Source organism: Meles meles, chromosome 1 (genome assembly GCF_922984935.1).
Source record: "Meles meles chromosome 1, mMelMel3.1 paternal haplotype, whole genome shotgun sequence".
Taxonomy (NCBI): domain Eukaryota; kingdom Metazoa; phylum Chordata; class Mammalia; order Carnivora; family Mustelidae; genus Meles; species Meles meles.
In genome coordinates this window covers 122,474,390-122,493,141 of record NC_060066.1, presented here as the reverse complement: position 1 = coordinate 122,493,141, position 18,752 = coordinate 122,474,390, and the positions used below count along the sequence as shown (strand labels likewise).

At 36.4% G+C, this 18,752-nt stretch overlaps 1 protein-coding gene across 4 annotated transcripts in view; it reads left to right on the top strand.

Moving 5' to 3' along the window:
- Positions 1-18,752, top strand: part of GPSM2 (G protein signaling modulator 2) — a 62,237-nt gene that overhangs the window by 16,920 nt on the left and 26,565 nt on the right. For all 4 annotated transcript variants that reach the window (XM_046008270.1, XM_046008291.1, XM_046008260.1 and 1 more), the window contains 8 exons: positions 5,736-5,957; positions 6,366-6,501; positions 6,834-6,976; positions 7,742-7,865; positions 7,979-8,094; positions 10,689-10,844; positions 11,757-11,865; positions 12,731-12,860. In XM_046008270.1, coding sequence (XP_045864226.1) covers positions 5,737-5,957; positions 6,366-6,501; positions 6,834-6,976; positions 7,742-7,865; positions 7,979-8,094; positions 10,689-10,844; positions 11,757-11,865; positions 12,731-12,860 — 1,135 coding nt within the window. In that variant the 5' untranslated portion in view covers position 5,736. The remainder of the gene's footprint in view (positions 1-5,735; positions 5,958-6,365; positions 6,502-6,833; positions 6,977-7,741; positions 7,866-7,978; positions 8,095-10,688; positions 10,845-11,756; positions 11,866-12,730; positions 12,861-18,752) is intronic.

Sequence of the window (18,752 nt, the reverse complement as noted above, 5' to 3'; positions counted from 1 at the left end):
GTAGGTAAATGTAGTTGTTAATATTCTTTCCTCAAGAATAGTTTGAGGTAATGTGAATGGTGGAAATAGTATTGGGTTTGGAGACAAAGAATGGGTTTCATTTCTCAGCTTTACATTCCCATGATCTTATTAATAGGTCATTCAACCTGTCTGAGCATCATTTTCCTATTCTGTGACAATACCTATCTCAGAGGGTTATTTTGAGAGTTAAATTTGATATTTAGTAAAAAATCACTTTTAAAACTAAATTTTAGTTTAAATTTTTTAATTAAATTAAATTTTAATTTAATTTAAATTAAAACTAAGTTTTAATTTAAACCAATCAAAATTCAAATCTAAATCAAGATAAATTTATACTATTCTCTTTCACAAAGTAAACTAGAATAACTAGGTATTTATGGTAAATTGAATGGATGAAAATTGTTTGTGGTGGGGTAGGATTAATAATGGAAAAGATCCATGCTCAATTAGAACCCATAGAAGGTAGAGGGAGTTAAGATCGGTAAAAAGATTTGACAGCCACAGAAGACAGCACAATGAAGAAGATGGAGAGCACTCTTTTTTGAATCTTGAGTCCTCAATCCCAACAATTATTCTTAAATAGTATGTAAACCTTTTGAGGGGAAGATCTGATTTGAACAAAATCTCTATTAAATCTTTTAAAATGATATAGCATTGAGTTTTTTAATCTTTTGCTTTCATTGGTATACTATGAATACAAGAAACCGAAATTAAAAAGGTAAAGGAAAAAAAGTCTAGTGTGGAATAAAAGTAAATAATAATAAAATATAAAAATCAGGGGCTCCTGGGTGGCTCAATTGTTGAGCATCTGTCTTTGACTCAGATGGTGATCCCGGGGTTCTGGGATCGAGCCCCACATCAGGCTCCTCGCTTGGTGGGAGGCTTGCTTCTCCCTCTCTCACTCCCCTAGCTTGTGTTCCCTCTCTCACTGTCTCTCTTTCTATCAAATAAATAAAATCTTTTTAAAAATAATTTAAAAATAAAATATAAAAATCAAATTGAAATGACATGAGTTTGTGCAAAAATAAGGAATTATAGCTATAATGGTCTATTAGCAAAAACAAAAACATTTCAATTAAGGATATAGTACTGTGTTTATTTATAGTTATTAGGAATGTACTTTCTTTGATTATACAACTAGATAGGCCATTAGAAAGAATAAAAGAAACATTGTATGTTAGATGTATGTTAATGGAGGTATTTTCCCAGTTTGTCTTTACTCTGGGTATGTTCTTTGTTTCCAACCCAGCTGGTAAACAAATTAAGTAATTCTATTCTCTCATAGAGACAAAGAGGATATGAAATTACTTTCTCTCTTACTATTTAATGATCTTCTAAAAAATTTATGAACCAACCTGCCTTGACTACTTTGTAATTAGATATATTAGATTAAGGTTTTGGAGATTTTGCCAGAATATTGACTTATTTTCTAATAAAACTATACCAGAGCCACAATATTTCTTAGAATTAATCATAAACTAGAGAGTTTGGGACTTTATTTTGGAGATTAGTTACTGAAATAACTTTTCTAAGGTAGTTTCCTTTACAGAGCATTCTTACTTCATAGACTTCAGAGACAGCTGAGTAGCCAGCAGTTTTCCAGTTTGCTGTCACTCTTTCTAATGAAAATTATCTAAAATGTCTTTTTAAGGGGGTGTCTGGGTGGCTCAGTCTGTTGGGCCTCTGCCTTCAGCTCAGGTCATGATCTCAGGGTCCTCGGATGCAGCCATGCGTTGGGTGCCTGGCTCAGCAGGGAGCCTACTTCTCCCTATCCTGCTACCCCTCACTCTCTCTCTCTGTCAAATAAAATCTTTTTAAAAAATAATAAAATGCCTTTTAAAAAATTTGTAGCTCTTATGACACCATTAGTCTATAGCTAAATTAAAATTATATGCAACATCATTTGGTTTGATGGTTCCAGTATAATGTGTGAGTTTAAATCCAGAAAGTCATATATTTGTGGTGAAGATACTTATTTGAAGAAGACATTTCTCTGGTTTATAGGGATATAGCATACATATTGTAAATTTCCAGTTTTTACATGTCTTATATCTGAATAGCCAGTTCTGCCTTATCTCTGATTTCCTGGCCAGCCACCTACCCATCCTAAACATATGGTGCTGCTGCGTGTAACTATTTCTCTCCCTCTCCCTCAGTGAATATCATCATTAGTATTCCATTTTACCATGGAATGTAATTTTCTTTTAACTAATGCTCTCTTGATGGACATTTAATTGTGTGGGGTTTTTAACTGCTATGAACATCTCCTTTCACATATATTTTTTTGAATTTGTGTTGCTATAGCTTTAGTATCAATTCCTAGCAGTGAAATTGCTCAATATGTAATTTACATAATTGGAATCATGCTTAAATTAAAAATTTTTAATAGAGGGGCACCTGGGTGGCTCAGTTGGTTAAGTGTCTGCTTTCAGCTCAGGTCATGATCCCAGGCTTCCAGGATCAACCCCTGCATCAGGTTTCCTGCTTAGTGGAGAATTTGCTTCTCCCACTGCCTCCATCTGCTTGTACTCATGCGCACACGCTCTTGCTCTCTCTCACTCAAATAAATAAGTAAAATCTTTTTAAAAAATTAATAGAAAAAGTAATGTATTTTTTATGTAAAAATACACTTCCCAAGTTTTTTTCCTATGGTAATTCTTGAAAGTTCAGTGGTTTCGGTATTCAGACAAATAAAGACACTTTATTTATTTCAGTAGCTCATCTAGCAGAAGAACCCTCTAATAAAATCACATTTTTACATAGTAGTCTTTTACTACCTCGTGTCTCTTCATACACAGAATATACTGGTAACCTTGTAAAACCTTAAACAAAAATAATTTTTTTCTTCATGAAGTCTCTAATTTTCAGAAATACTTTTAAACTTTTTTTTTTTTAAGATTTTATTTATTTATTTGTCAGAGAGAGAGATAGAGAGCAAGCACAGGCAGACAGAGTGGCAGACAGAGGCAGAGGGAGAAGCAGGCTCCCTGCCGAGCAAGGAGCCCGATGTGGGACTCCATCCCAGGATGCTGGGATCATGACCTGAGCTGAAGGCAGCCGCTTAACCAACTGAGCCACCCAGGCGTCCCAGAAATACTTGTTTTTTTTTTTTTTTAAGATTTCATTTATTTTTTTGACAGAGAGAGACACAGCACGAGAGGGAACACAAGCAGGGGGAGTGGAAGAGAGAGAACAGGCTTCCTGCAAAGCAGGGAGCCCAGTGCGGGGCTCAATCCCAGGATCCTGGGATCACAACCTGATCCAAAGGCAGAGGCTTAACGACTGAGCCATCCAGGCACCCCTCAGAAATACAGTTCTAAAGGGCAGTTTTTACTTGTGAAAGACAAAAATTAGTTTTATTAATTTGAAATGACATGAAGAAATATAAATAGCAATTTACATTTTCTGATTTAACCAATTTTCCAAGTATTAAGATCTTTCATCTTTATATCTAATTGACTTGGTGTGATGTTGAAGCAAAATGTCAAGTAGAGGTTTACTTGCATTATTTTGTCTAGATCCATAAAGTGAGGGTGAAATCACTAGTCTGACTGTGAACAGACAGTATCCTTTGACTAAATTACTTGAATTATTTAAAAAAAAAAAAAGACACCTTTATATAAAACTTGAAAATTACCTATCCGAGATGACTACATAAATCTGTTTATCCTGAACTAAAAGTCTGCTTTGAACCTTTGCAATTGGCTCTATTAATCTTAGTCCAGACTTTTCTCTTAGGCTTATCAGATTTCTTTTCTACTTTTGTAATTCCATCTTAATTTATGGCTTTAAGGAACCTTGGCATGTTATAGACCAAAGACAGCATCTGAAGAGAAGTGTTAATTGACCTGCTACTAGAAATACTAAAGTATAATTGTGTTTGAATAAATTTAGGGTGAGTGATGGTTTAATTCACATTTCTTGTTAAACCAGTGATTATCACCTCTGGCTTGTACATTGGAATTCCCCAGGGGTATTTAAAAAAATACTGTAAGCCAGCTATCATTCTCAGAGAGTGGGACCTAGCATTGAGAGTTTTGTTTATTTATTTTGAAAACTGATTTATTTATTATATAGAGAGAGTATGTGGTGGAGGATGGGAAGGGCAGAGGCAGAGAGAGAGTGAGTCTTAAGCAGACCCCATGCTGAGCATTTAGCCTGGCATGGAGCTTGATCTCATGACACTGGGATCATCACCTGAGGTGAAACCAAGAGTTGGACGCTCAACCAACTGCATAACCCAGGTGCCCCACACTGAGAGTTTAAAAAAACACTCTACGTGAGCTCTGCTGTTGTGCAGCCAGGGTTAAAAATCACTGCTCTGTTAGAATTGCTCAAAGCTAATTCTGATAAGGAATAATTTCGTGTTGCTCACAAAATGAAAATGCATGATGAGTTCAGTCAGGGTTTTCTAAATGGTGATATGTGTACCAGTCATATTACATGAGGTAATTTTACTTTTGTATTTTACTTACATATTTGTCTTAATGTACACTCGTAAATAAACATAAGTATCACATCAAACTCACAGTTCCATGGATACTGCTTTGGATGAAGCTAGAGTTGTTGTTGTTGTTGTTGTTGTTTTTTCCTTAAGGACATATGCCAGTTTCAAAGAGCTTTGCCAAATTATAGAAACACATTTAAGTGAATGATTAGGTAATACGCAGACATGGCAAAAATCATAAAAATGTTGAAGAAAACACAGTGGCAACTTTGGTGAAAGGCACCTACTAAAGTCTAGGATTAGAACCTGAATTATCAGTACTTTTTCTCCTACATAGATTTACAGTAACATCATTCTTCTGGCTTTTAAAAATCCAGTGACAGACTTTGAATATTAAAATTAATGCAAATCTTTAATTACTGCTTTCTAACATAAAGTTTCTTTTTTTTTTTTAAGATTTTATTTATTTATTTGAAAGAGAGAGATCACAAGTAGGCAGAGAGGCAGGCATTGAGAGAGAGAGGGAAGCAGGCTCCCCGCTGAGCAGAGAGCCCGATGTGGGACTCGATCCCAGGACCCTGAGATCATGACCTGAGCCGAAGGCAGCGGCTTAACCCACTGAGCCACCCAGGCACCCTCTAACATAAAGTTTCTTGACACTTAGTTCTTTTATGGAAGTGTGCCTTATATATGAAAATATTTTGCTCTTTTTTCCTGAGGTATAGATGATCATGTGGTGAGAACAGAAAGGGGCGTGTGTCTGTATGAGTGTATGGGATAGAGAAAGAGGTATAGATGGTAGTAGGAGGGGTTGATGGACAGGTGAGTAGATCACTTTGATATACGGACTGAGAAGGGTATTTATTAGAGGCCTTCACCTTCCCCAGGTACCTGTTTTCTCCCCAAACTCTCAGGAAGTCTGTGAGATTGCCACAAATCAGAATACTTTAGGAAACACTACTTTAGGTTCTCTCATTTGTAAAGTGGGTTGCTCTGGATAGGCCATTTTAAGATGGGCTCCATCTAGTGATATTTAGCTATCCTTTAAAAAAACTTCTGAGGCTCAGTGATATTTGATTAGACAACTTAGCTCATGCTATAAATAATAGTTGACTGTTTTATCAATAATGTATATCTACTTCAATTATAGAGGCAGCTTTTCTGAGCAAGAGTAGCCACAGTCAACATGAAAATTATATTACCTGAAGCTAAAAATACTTTAGTTGTAATGTAATGTTGTAAATGTCTGTCCTATATAATTTTATAGAATGGAAGCCTCTTGCCTAGAACTGGCCTTGGAAGGGGAACGTCTGTGTAAATCTGGAGACTGCCGTGCTGGTGTGTCATTCTTTGAAGCTGCAGTTCAAGTTGGAACTGAAGACCTAAAAACACTTAGTGCTATTTACAGCCAGCTGGGCAATGCTTATTTCTATTTGCATGATTATGCCAAAGCATTAGAATATCATCATCATGATTTAACTCTTGCAAGGTAATTTAAGCTTTTTTTTTTTTTTAATTTAAGCTTTTTAATACTCTTTCTCCCTAAGTGTCCCTTAAAAATTTTTTTTCATTCAATTAAGAAAATGAACTTAATGCATTCTAGTGAGTTCTAATTCAGTAGCATTGCATTCTAAAACTAATCTTTAGGTTGATCACAGTTTAATTAAATGAACTAGTAGTAGTGAAATGATTCTAGGGTTTAATTAAATAAATGAAAATTAATTAGATTTAAATACAGAAATGTCAGTTTTAAATTTTTATTTAAAGTAAGTTTCAAGGCTAATGGGTCCTTCCTACCTAAAGCATGTCAGTTGTCTTCTGGGAAAAACTGTACTCTGACTGCCTTTATTTTTAACACCACTTGCTTTTTTTTTTTCTTTTTTCTTTTTTCTTCCAGGACTATTGGAGACCAGCTGGGGGAAGCCAAAGCTAGTGGTAATCTGGGAAACACCTTAAAAGTTCTTGGGAATTTTGATGAAGCTGTAGTTTGTTGTCAGCGACATCTAGATATTTCTAGAGAGCTTAATGACAAGGTAATAAGGAACATTAGATGGCAGGCCAAATATTTTCATTGAAATTGCTTTGTGTTTTAAATCCTATTTAATTACTCTGTAGTTTACTAGAAGTTAATACCAAAAAAATTTCTAGAAGTAGCAAAAGAAAAAAATAAAAAATTTAAAATAGAGAAAAAGAAAATAACACATTCTTCTTTCATGAGTAATCATTTGTTTAGTTCTTTGTGGATGGCCAGTGTAAACATTTCTTTTTCTTGACCATCAAGGATATTATAAATAAATATGTGATCAGCATTAGAATACCTGGCTTCTGATTTCAAAATGTAAATTCTGCTGATATCTTCATCTAGGTGGGAGAAGCAAGAGCACTTTACAATCTTGGAAATGTGTATCACGCCAAAGGGAAAAGTTTTGGCTGCCCTGGTCCTCAGGACATAGGAGAATTTCCAGAAGAAGTGAGAAACGCCCTCCAGGCAGCTGTGGATTATTATGAGTAAGTAGCACTGATACAGTCATATGGCCCACCTAAGCCACAGATCTGCTCTATGTTCTTTATTCAGTAATACATTCTTAAGTTTGGCAAAAGTTTTAGAGTTATGGACTAGCAAGTAAAAATAAACCATCAGATTGCTGCTGTTATAGTTTTAGTTTAGTAGTAATCCCCTCCCCAGGAAAAGTTTCCTTTAAACTGTTAACCAGTGCCACTTAGTGGCAAAAACAAGAAATACCTAAATCATTAGCCTAAATTATGTGGAGTAAATTTAGTCTCTTACTAGCAGATTTTCATAAAACTTCTTAGCTGTAAGGGTTCCAAGATTGACCCTGTTCTGACTTTGGACAGAAACCTGCCTGAATGATTCAAGTATTCCTGGTTATTTACTATAATCACACTCCATCTTAGATATATCTTTTTTTTTTTTTTTAAAGATTTTATTTATTTACTTAGAGTGTACACATGAGCCGGGGCAGTTGGGTCGGGGGGGATGGCTGGGGAAGGGCCAGAGAGAGAGTGAGAATCTCAAACAGACTTCTGCTGAGCACAGTCTCACGACCCTGAGATCATGACATGAGCTGAAATCAAGAGTGAGATGCTCAACCCACTGAGTCCCCCAGGCACCCCTTTCATAGATGGAGCTTTAAAATGTGGTACATTATGGCTCTAAGCTTATTTAAAAATTTTTTTATAAAAAGTTGATTTGTAAATCAAATCAATACATTGTTTTCTCAAACTTATTTTTTCACAACTTTTTTTATTTAGAGAAAATCTATCACTAGTGACTGCTTTGGGTGATCGAGCAGCCCAAGGCCGTGCCTTTGGAAATCTTGGAAACACACATTACCTCCTTGGCAACTTCAGGGATGCAGTTATAGCTCATGAGCAGGTACAGTGCAAGGCTTTGGAGCCAGATCATTTTGTCCATCAGTGTTTTGAACAGTGATTAGATTATTCTCTGGTCGTATTATAGCTATATCTAATTAGAATTTTCTGTTTCAGCGTCTCCTTATTGCAAAAGAATTTGGAGATAAAGCAGCTGAAAGAAGAGCATATAGCAACCTTGGAAATGCATATATATTTCTTGGTGAATTTGAAACTGCCTCTGAATACTACAAGTTAGTCTATTATTTCTGTAGATAAATGTAAAATGAGTAGTTATGCAATCCTATTAAATGATAGGCTCTGGGTTTAAAACCTGCTTTTTGCACATTATTAGCAGCAGGACCTTGTGCTTCTAAGTCTCAGTTTCTTCACTGTAACAGATAATGCCAATTCCATGCTTTTGGTATTATTGTGAGGATTGAATAAAAGAATAAATTCAGCACTAATTCGCATAGGACCTGGTACCTTAGCTTTAGTGGTAGTGCTATGACTCCTTCAGATTTATATGTCTTTAAAACTTAATTGTTTTTAAGTGAAATTCTGAACTTTTAAAGTCTTTTAAACCAGTTTAGCATGTGTGGTATATATATTTATTTGTTTTTGGTCTTTTTTTTTTTTTTTAACCCAATTACATGTTTTGAAGAAAAGCCACAAGAAAGCCTGTTAACAAAAATATGCCCTAGTTTTCGCCGGTGATCACTGAATTTTTTCCCCCACCATCGCACCCCCTTGTTGAGCAGTTCTCCCACTCTCCTCTGTCCATCTTTGATCCTCACTGTAAGCTCAGGCCCCATTCACTTAACTGAGGAGTAGGCAAACCCATCTTCTTCTGTGCACGGTCTTTCTGATCTATCAATAGACTGGAAACATAGGTATGGCAAAGTATAGACTCTTTGAGATTGTCCAGTCTATGCTTTCTACTTTGGAATTTTCTCTAATTAGTGGAGATTGAAGACGCATGCAGGCCTTAGGCAGAAGCCAGTTTGAACCACAGATACAGTGATTGATTTGTATTTTATTGTTAAAGAATCCAATGTGATTTTGGTAGTTTGTCATCTTAGAAAAAACATAAAATTGCTTTTAGGTCCATCTAAAAAACTAGAATGTCATCCCATCCTAAACATTGACCAGTGGTTAATATTTGTTGGTTGGTTAGTTAAATATGAACTACCCTCCCAAATAAATTACTGTATAAGGAGTATATATTTTGATTTTTAAATAGAAAAGTTTCTTATATTTTAAAGCAAAGACATAGAAATGTCTTAATTAATAAATGATCTACTTGTATTAAATACTGAAAAGTTCTGTAATAAAGAGGCTGGTGGCTATTTGACTCGAAAGCATGGGTAAAAGTAATGAAACTTCTTCCCAATGCCCTCTCCCTAAGTAGGCTAGAACTCAAAACTCTCCTTTAAAATTGTTTTCAGGACCACACAAGAGGACTGTCTTAACATTTTAAAGATTTTTTTTACATTTTATTTATTCATGAGAGACAGAGAGAGAGAGGCAGAGGCAGAGGGAGAAGCAGGCTCCCCGGAGCAGGGAGCTGGATGTGGGACTCAATCCCAGGACCCCAGGATCACAACCTGAGCCAAAGGCAGACACTTAACTGACTGAGCCACCCAGGCGCCCCTGCCTTAATATTTTAAAATTTATATCCTTTAGGATAGAAAGCAGTAGTTTGGTAAACCTACTTTAGGACTTCTGAACATTTACAAATTAACTATACCCTCAAAGAATAATGATGTGCCAGAAAGATAGCCCAGGATCTGAAAGCAAATCCAAAAGTCTTCCAAAAATTGAGAGGAGGCAATGTTAGAATAAGTGTGTAGCCTCCCAAGGTAACAGCTTTGAAGGTATCATCAGTAAGTATATAATTTCAGCTTTGTTTGCTTAAACCTATCATACTATCATCTACTTATTTTTCATGTATTATAAATCATATGAAGTATTTATAGTATTTGGCAGAAATTATAGGAGTCATTTAAGTTACTGCATCTAAAGCATCTGTAGGATTAAGTGCTGATAATAATAATAATAACAGTATTAACATTTATTAGCATCTACTGTGAACAAGATGCTATTCTAAGCTCTTTGTATATACTAATTCATTTAATCTTCACAAAACCCTGTGAGATATTTTCTCCATTTAACATATGAAGAAATGGAGAGAGGTTGAGAGACTTGCCCCATTGCAGAGCTAATAATTGGCAAAGTTGGGATTTGAACCCAGTCTGGCTCTAGATCTGGATCCACACTCTTAGCTGTTACACTAGCTTCTTATTGATGATTCAATGAGTATAGGTAGAATTTGGTTAATATTTAAATATGGCATTTAATATTTTTCAGAAATCAGTGACTAATAACCTATACATTAGAATTTTAACCAAGTATTTTAAGTTTTGACAAAATGCAAAGTCAACAGTATGATTGCAAAGTGAGGTTATGTGGACAAAAATTCTCTTTTTTTGCTCCTACAACTGGGACAGTTTTTTTTTAATGTTAAAAAAACTCTATTATATAATCTTTAGGGGTACTTAATCTCATATTTCAATATTCCTTTGCTCTGAAGAATTAATAGGACTCTCAAATTTATTCTTAGAATCTGGATTTGTTTTTTGTGTTTCCAAGACATCTTTTCATTTTGTCTAAAAGTAGTGGAGAAAGTGTGGGATATTAAACTCTAAAATAGATGTACTATAAAGGCAGAAGGAAAAAGGAGAGTTTTATTTTACAATTTATTTTACAATTTTTTGTACAATAATTTACAAGTATTATAGGCAAAAATAAAAATGATCGTTGTGTGAGAACTAATTTCTTTTTTTAGAAAGACACTACTATTGGCTCGACAGCTTAAAGACAGAGCTGTCGAAGCACAGTCTTGTTATAGTCTTGGAAACACATATACTTTGCTTCAAGACTACGAAAAGGCCATTGATTATCATCTGAAGCACTTAGCAATTGCTCAAGAGCTAAATGATAGGTAAGTTACACACTTTTTTTTACTATAATTAAAATATAGATGCATTATTGAACCCCTAGAGTTTTTCCTTTGTTTTTGTTTCCTTTGTTTTCTTTGAAATTTTTTATCAAGGAATTTCTTCTGTTTTAGTCACCTCCTCTCTATATTATTGTTTGAAGAACCAGCATGTCTTAGAAGATGAGAGTGCTCCATATAGCCTTGAACCAAGACAGTAAAGAGGTCACAAACTCAATTGCCTACAAAGGTCCTCCCGACTAGATCAGTGTGGGAATTGTGGTCAACTTACAGATAAGGGCCAGTGTAAAGCTCCTCAGCTCCAGCTCATTTTGCTAGGCCAGACTGAGGATCTATGATGTCCAAATATTCCTCTTTTTTAAAGAGAAGCTGGAAGTCCTGAGTTTTATATGAAATCTTCTGATTTTTAAATGTTGATGGCTATTTAAAAAAAAAACAACTACTGTATGAAAAAGCAGTGTATCTCTACAGGGACTTAGTCTGTAATGTTTGCTTTAGGAGGCCGATTTTTACTTCATTATGAAGAATTTCTCTGTAGTTGTTCAAAGTAAAGTATGCTACTTGTAGTGAGTTCTCTCTCCCCAGTAGTATTCAAACATGGACTGAATGATTACCTGGGCTATCATGAAAAGAAAATGGAGTTGTTTAGAAGGACCTATCTGTGGGATTTTATTATTTCATAATAAATCGTATGTTTTAAAAGAATGTTTCCCATTTTTGAGTTCAGTATTCTCTGGGTATTCTAATAAGTCTCTAATGTTAAGATAGTATGTTCCTTTATGAAAGACCAAATAAATCCAAAGCATTATTTATACCTTTAATTACTTCTAGATAGCTTTTATTCCACACACAGCTCTCTTTCAAATAACTGCATGTTAGCTTTGAATTGTTTTGTAGAATTGGTGAGGGAAGAGCATGTTGGAGCTTAGGAAATGCATACACCGCTCTAGGGAATCATGATCAAGCGATGCATTTTGCTGAAAAGCACTTGGAAATTTCAAGAGAGGTATGAAACTAAAACACTGCTATCTGTGCTGTTATGGTTCACAAATTAGCAGGGTTGGGGGGAAGCCCTGTTATTTCTCTAGATTGCTCCTGTGTGACCTAGTAATAAATTTAACTATGTTATTCCCTTGGCATAAGAACTGCACAAAGCATTTTGAGATACAGATCAGAGGTCTGTTTGCATTGGCCTTGATGTAGGAAGACAGGAAGGTAAGACAAAGCATGGCAGAATGGAAAGATTACTAAAATATGCCTCCCATCTCTACATGGAAAAGTAGCATGGTATAGAAACAAAAACATGTTTTGTTTTGTAAACCAATCACGGATTGTTTCCTGTTACAGTTCTGTCACTTTCTGGCTATTTGAGATTGGAAACCTTTTCTGAGTCTCATTTCTCTCATTTGTAAAATGGGACGAATAATATCTACCTTGCAGATCATTGTAAGAATTAGAGATAGTGTATAAAACTGCCCAGTGTAATGTCTAGTGCTGGTTTAATATATATTAACTATTACTATGGAATGGAAACAAAATTAGGAAATTTTAATCATGTGATGCCAAGTCAGTCTGTCACAGAATAACTTACATTATTATTAAATGCGATTGTAGAAGTTAAAAACAACTAATATGTAGAGAATGAATTGATACAATATAATTAGCTCTCCTATTGCCATACTTATAGAAATTTCCGTTTTCTTTAAAACAATTATTGAAAAAAACCATTTAGTTCAGTCTCTTAATTCTAATATAACAATTTTCATTTCTCTATATTTTCTTCCAGTTTTGGGTTCACAACATTTTCAACTAATCTCCACCATTTTTTGTCTTTTACTACTACTCTAAAATATAAATGCTTGTGGTTGTAGGTTGGGGATAGAAGTGGTGAACTAACAGCACGACTAAATCTCTCAGATCTTCAAATGGTTCTTGGTCTGAGCTACAGCACAAATAATTCAATAATGTCTGAAAATATTGAAATTGATAACAGTTTACATGGTAAGTAATAGGTCTTCAAACCCAATTTCTTTATCCTCAGTTACATTTACAGTACATACCATATGTTTACCATGTCCAGAGAGAATATATAACATAGGAAGCTCAACTTTTTATAATACCTTTTTGCTTTACCCTGTCCTATTGGTTTATCAATATAGAATACAGTATTTTCAGCTATTATCATGAACTTAGGAATGGTAAAGTTATGATGATTTTCTTTTGTAAAAATACATATAAATTCTCTATAAGCTCATTCAAAAGTTTGTATATGTGAAGATGACAAAATTAAAACATATTGTTTGGTTATTCTTTTTAATTCAAATGTTTCTACATAAATGATTTTTATTTAGTTATTTTCTTCCCCCCCCCTTTTTTTTTTTAAAGATTTTTTTTTATTTATTTATTTGAGAGAGAGAGATTGAGAGTGTGGGTAGTAGCAAGCCAGGGGAGGGAGAGGGGCAAGCAGACTACAGTCAGTGTGGAGCTTGAGGCAGGTCCCCATTTCACGACCTGAGATGATGGCCTGAGCTGGAATTTAGAGACAGACACTTAACTGACTGAGCAATGCAGGCCCCCCTCCCATTTCATTTCTAAGGTGATCTCTTAGTATTATTACTTTTTGTTGTTGTTGTTTTTAATTCAGAAAAGCTGGGAAATTTTCTTTAGGTCAGCACCTACAGAAAGATTTGGTTTGACATTGCTACAGGGAAAAGACATGCTTGACTGTCTCTATTTCTACATGAAAAATACTGTACTTTTTTTTTTTTAAGTAAGCCTTATGCCCCACGTGAGGCTTGAACTCATGACCCTGAGATCAAGAATCATACACTCTACTGACTGAGCTAACCAGGTACCCCCAAAATTCTACCTCTGATTAAAGAAATAAAAAGGGACAATAATTTAATACTCTATACATGATTGTGTGAGATCCGTTTTATAGATCTGGCCGAAGCTTTAAAAATTCTCAGTCTGATAAAAGTTACCAATACAGATTAATGTTTTGAACTCGAAAGTCAGTGAAAAATCAAGCTTTCATCTGTTTCCTTGTCTAAACCCATATAAAGAAAGGAAGAAGGAAGAGATATTAGCAGCTAGTCAGACTTTTAAAGAACTTTTAGTGAAAGATTCAGAAGTATGGGTAATTTATGGGACTGTGTGCTTTGCAACTGAGTAATGGGCTGTAAAATTTCTCTGCTTAATTTTCAAGTAGGGTATGTTGTAATAGCTCTGATATTTTAAACTATTACTTGTCCTCATGGACTCCTCTAACTATAGACCCATTTTTTTGTTCCCACTTATTAAAAAAACCTTGAAAATATTATTAATGTTCATTTCTTTACTTCTTCACCTCCCATTCCCTACTCAAGTCACTCTACTCGGGCTTTGGCTCCATCGTGACTCTGAAACCTTTTCAAGGTTACCAGAGATCTCCATTTTACCAAATCATTGATCAGTTTTCGGATGTCAGGTTACTTGATTTCTCAACGATATTTCCTACTGCTGATCATTCCCTTCTCAAAATACTTTCTTTGCTCATTTGGCTTCTAGGATTATCCTCCTTTTCTGGTTTGTTCTCACCTCACTGGCCACTCTCAGTCATCATTACTGTCTCCTCATCATCTTTACATCCTTGAAATTTGTAGTGCCCAGAGATCAGTTTTTTTTTTTTTTTAAAGATTTTATTTATTTATTTGATAGAGACTTAGCAAGAGAGGGAACACAAGCAGGGGGAGTGAGAGAGGAAGAAGCGGGCTCCCCGCAGAGCAGGGAACCCGATGCCGGGGCTTGATCCCAGGACCCTGGGATCATGACCTGAGCCGAAGGCAGACGCCTAACAACTGAGCCACCCGGGTGCCCACAGAGATTAGTTCTTGAACCTTTCTTCCTTCCCCCTTCCCTCTCTCCCTCCCTATTTTCTGTCTATCTTGTCCTTCCTTCCTTTCTGATTTTATCCTTTTTCCTCTTATCCTATACTCTAGATCTACTTCTTTTCCTTTCTTTTTTTTAAGATTTTATTTTTTAAAGATTTTTTTTTAAAACATACTACTTGATTTCTCTTTTTTTAAAGATTTTATTTATTTATCTGACAGACAGAGATCAGGAGTAGGCAGAGAAAGAGAGAGAGGAGGAAGCAGACTTCCCGCCGAGCAAAGAGCCCGATGCGGGGCTCAAGGACCTCCCAGGATCCTGGGATCATGACCCGAGCCGAAGACAGAGACTTTAACCCACTGAGCCACCCGGGCGCCCCTAAAGATTTTATTTATTTGTCAGAAGAGGGCAAGAGCAGGGGGAGCGGCAGGCAGAAGCAGGCTCCGCACTGAGCAAGGAGCTTGATATGGGACTCATCTCAAGACTTTGGGATCATGACCCGAGCCAAAGGCAGATGTCTATCCAACTGAGCCACGTAGGCGTCCCAAGATTTGATTTATTGATTGATTGATTGATTGATTTGACAGAGGGAGCAAGCATGAGCCGGGGGAGAGACAGAGAAGCAGACTACTTGCTGAACAGGGAGCCCAACACAGGGCCCAATCCAGGAACCCTGTGATCATGACCTGAGCTGAAAGCAGACACTTAACTGACTAAGCTACCCAGGTGCCCCTAGATGAGTGCTTCTAACAGAACTTTCTGCGAAGATGGAAATATTGTAGATCTAACCTGTCTGATACAATAGCCTCTAGCCATATGTGGCTCTTGAGAACTTCCAGTGTGGCTAGTGCAAAAGAGGAAATGAATTCTTCATATTATTGATTATAATTAATTAAAAATTTAAGGGCCTCTGGGTACCTCAGCCAGTTAATTGGCTGCCTTCAGCTCAAGTCATGATCCTAAGGTCCTGGGACTAAGCCCCATGTCAGGCTCCCTGCTCAGTAGAGAGCCTGCTTCTTCCTCTTCCTCTGCCTGCCACTCTGCCTACTTATGTGCGTACGCGTGCTCTCTCTCTCTCTCTCTCTGCCAAAAAAAAAAAAAAAAAAGCCACATGTGACTAGTGGCTACTCTATCAAATAGCACAACTCTAGATATTTCATTCAGTTGATTGGCTTTTATGTCCTCTATACACTGATGACTTTCAAATTGATATTTCTAGTCATAATTTTTCTCTTATGTTTGAGATTCACATTTATAACATTTCCATTTGAGTGTCTAATTGGCATCTAAAACTTAACATGTCCAAAACAGAGCTCTTGTTTTTTCTTCCCACACATGTTCTTCATCCAGTTTGCCCCATCTCAGAAAATGGTACCACCATTCATCCAAGTGTTCAGGCCAAATACCCATGGGTCATCCTTGTTCCCTTTCTTCCGCTCACTTCCTACATCCAGCCTATCAGAAGCCCTACCTTCAAAGTATACGCCTAATCTCTCTTACAATGTACATAACAACAATCTTAATACAAGCTACCAAAATTTCCCAGTAGGGTACTAGCCTATCAACTATTTCTCTTGCTTCCATTCTTAATCCCTCACACTGACTTTTTCACACAGCAGCCAGTGTTCTTTTAAAATGTAAATCATGTCATGTCATTCATCAGTTCAGAACCCTCCAGTGACTTCCCATCACACCTAAACCCAAATCCTCAGTTGTCACCATGATTAAAAGGCCTTATTTAATCTTGACCTACTTCTTCAACATCACTTCCTGCCACTCCCTTTTGCTCATTGTGGCTGCATGAAGATAGGTATTTTTTGGCCTCTTTTGTTCACTGCTGTATCTCTAGTGCCAGGAAAAGTCTGCTGGCTAAAGGAACTGCAAGGAAACATCTATTTCTGGTGTTGGCTCAGGGTAGAGAAAAGGAGTGTTCCTTAAGAATCTGAATTTATGGGGCACCTGGGTGGCTTAGTGGGTTAAGCCGCTGCCTTCGGCTCAGGTCATGATCTCAGGGTCCTGGGATCCAATCCCACATTGGGCTCTCTGCTCAGCAGCGAGCCTGCTTCCTCTCTCTCTCTCTGCCTGCCTCTCTGTCTACTTGTGATCTCTCTCTGTCAAATAAATAAATAAAATCTTTAAAAAAAAAAAAAAGTCTGAATTTATAAGCCTGCCTCCATACTGGTTTGGAATTTTATTTATTCTACCTGCGCAGTTTAAGAAACCCCAATCCAGGGGCGCCTGGGTGGCTCAGCGGGTTAAAGCCTCTGCCTTCAGCTCAGGTCATGATCCCAGGGTCCTGGGATCGAGCCCCGCATCGGGCTCTCTGCTTGGCCGGGAGCCTGCTTCCTCCTCTCTCTCTCTCTGCCTACTTGTAATCTCTATCTGTCAAATAAATAAATCTTTAAAAAACAAAAAAAGGGGCACCTGGGTGGCTCAGTGGGTTAAAGCCTCTGCCTTCGGCTCAGGTCATGATCCCAGGGTCCTGGGATCGAGCCCCACATCGGGCTCTCTGCTCCACAGGGAGCCTGCTTCCTCCTCTCTCTCTGCCTGCCTCTCTGCCTCGTTGTGATTTCTCTCTGTCAAATAAATAAAATATTTTAAAAAAAAATTAAAATCAAGCTTTGCTGAAGCCTTAGTGCGGCCATTGTGATTTTAAAAAAACAAACAAACAAACAAAAAAAAAAAAACCCCAATCCAGTGAAGTGCTTTTGGGTTAGAAATGCCCCTGTAGAGTTAGCAGAAGACCAGATATTTTCTGGAGGAAAGCACCTTTGATCAGTCCTATAAAGGTTCACAACAACAAAATTACCACCCATGAAGAAACAAGCCAACATGAGTAAGAAAATTAACAAAAAGCAAAATTAGGCCACCTAGATCTTTTCAGATGTTGGAATTATCAGAGAATACAAAATAACTATGGTTAAATATTTATAGAAGTAACAAAATTGAAACAAAGGAATAACGAAAATAATCAGGCAGATTTGAAGAAAATAATAGCTTACCCAAAAAAAGGTAATAATAGCTAACATTATTAGTACTTACTATATGCCGGGAACTGATTTAAGTGCTTTTCCTGTTTTAACCCTTTTAATCCTAACATCTCTAGGAGGTAAATTTCTGTTATCCCTAATTTATAGACGGGGACATGGAGGCAGGAGCGGTTAAATAGATTTCCCAAGGGTTACCTATGTAGGTAGTAAAGATGGGAGTTAAATCTAGTCAGTCTGGCTTCAGAGTCTATGTCTTATCTGAGATTTATGTGTTAATGTGATTTTAAAATAACTCTCAATAACTGATAGGTAAATATCATTCAGGAATCAGATGTCAGTAATAGAGGATTTAACAAGCACAATGGGCTGGATCTAATGTAGCATCTTTTACACTGTTTGACCTATTCATTAGTTGTAAAATCAGTTTCAGAGGTTCAACTATCATTACGCACACACACACACCCACCCACACGGGTTGTCATACATGATAGATAAGAGCAAGTACTGTTGTGTGAAGATTTGTTATATATTTGGGGTTGTTAGGGTTGTAATGCAAATGTATTTCTAAATATGTCACTGTTAAAATGAAAAACACTGGGGGCACCCGGGTGGCTCAGTCAGTTAAGTGTCTGCTTTCTGCTCAGGTCATGATCCTAGGGTCCTGGAATCAAGCCCTGCATCTGGCTCCCTGCTTAATGGGGAGTTTGCTTCCTTCCCTCTCTCTTCCTGCTGCTCCCCCTGCTTGTGCGTTCTCTCTGTCAAATAAGTAAATAAAATCTAAAAAAAAAAAAAAAGGAAAATTAAATCAATTATAATTTAATAAAAATTAAATCAATATTTAATGGACATATAGAATACTGCACCTAGCAACTAAACAATTCAAATCCTTTTAAAACATTCATTAAACACTTGCAAAAATTTGACCACATGCTATAAGCCAATAAAGCAAATCTCAACAAACTTGAAAGAATCTATATCACATATATTTCATGTGCTGAGCATAATGCAGTTAAACTAGAAATTAACAAAGATA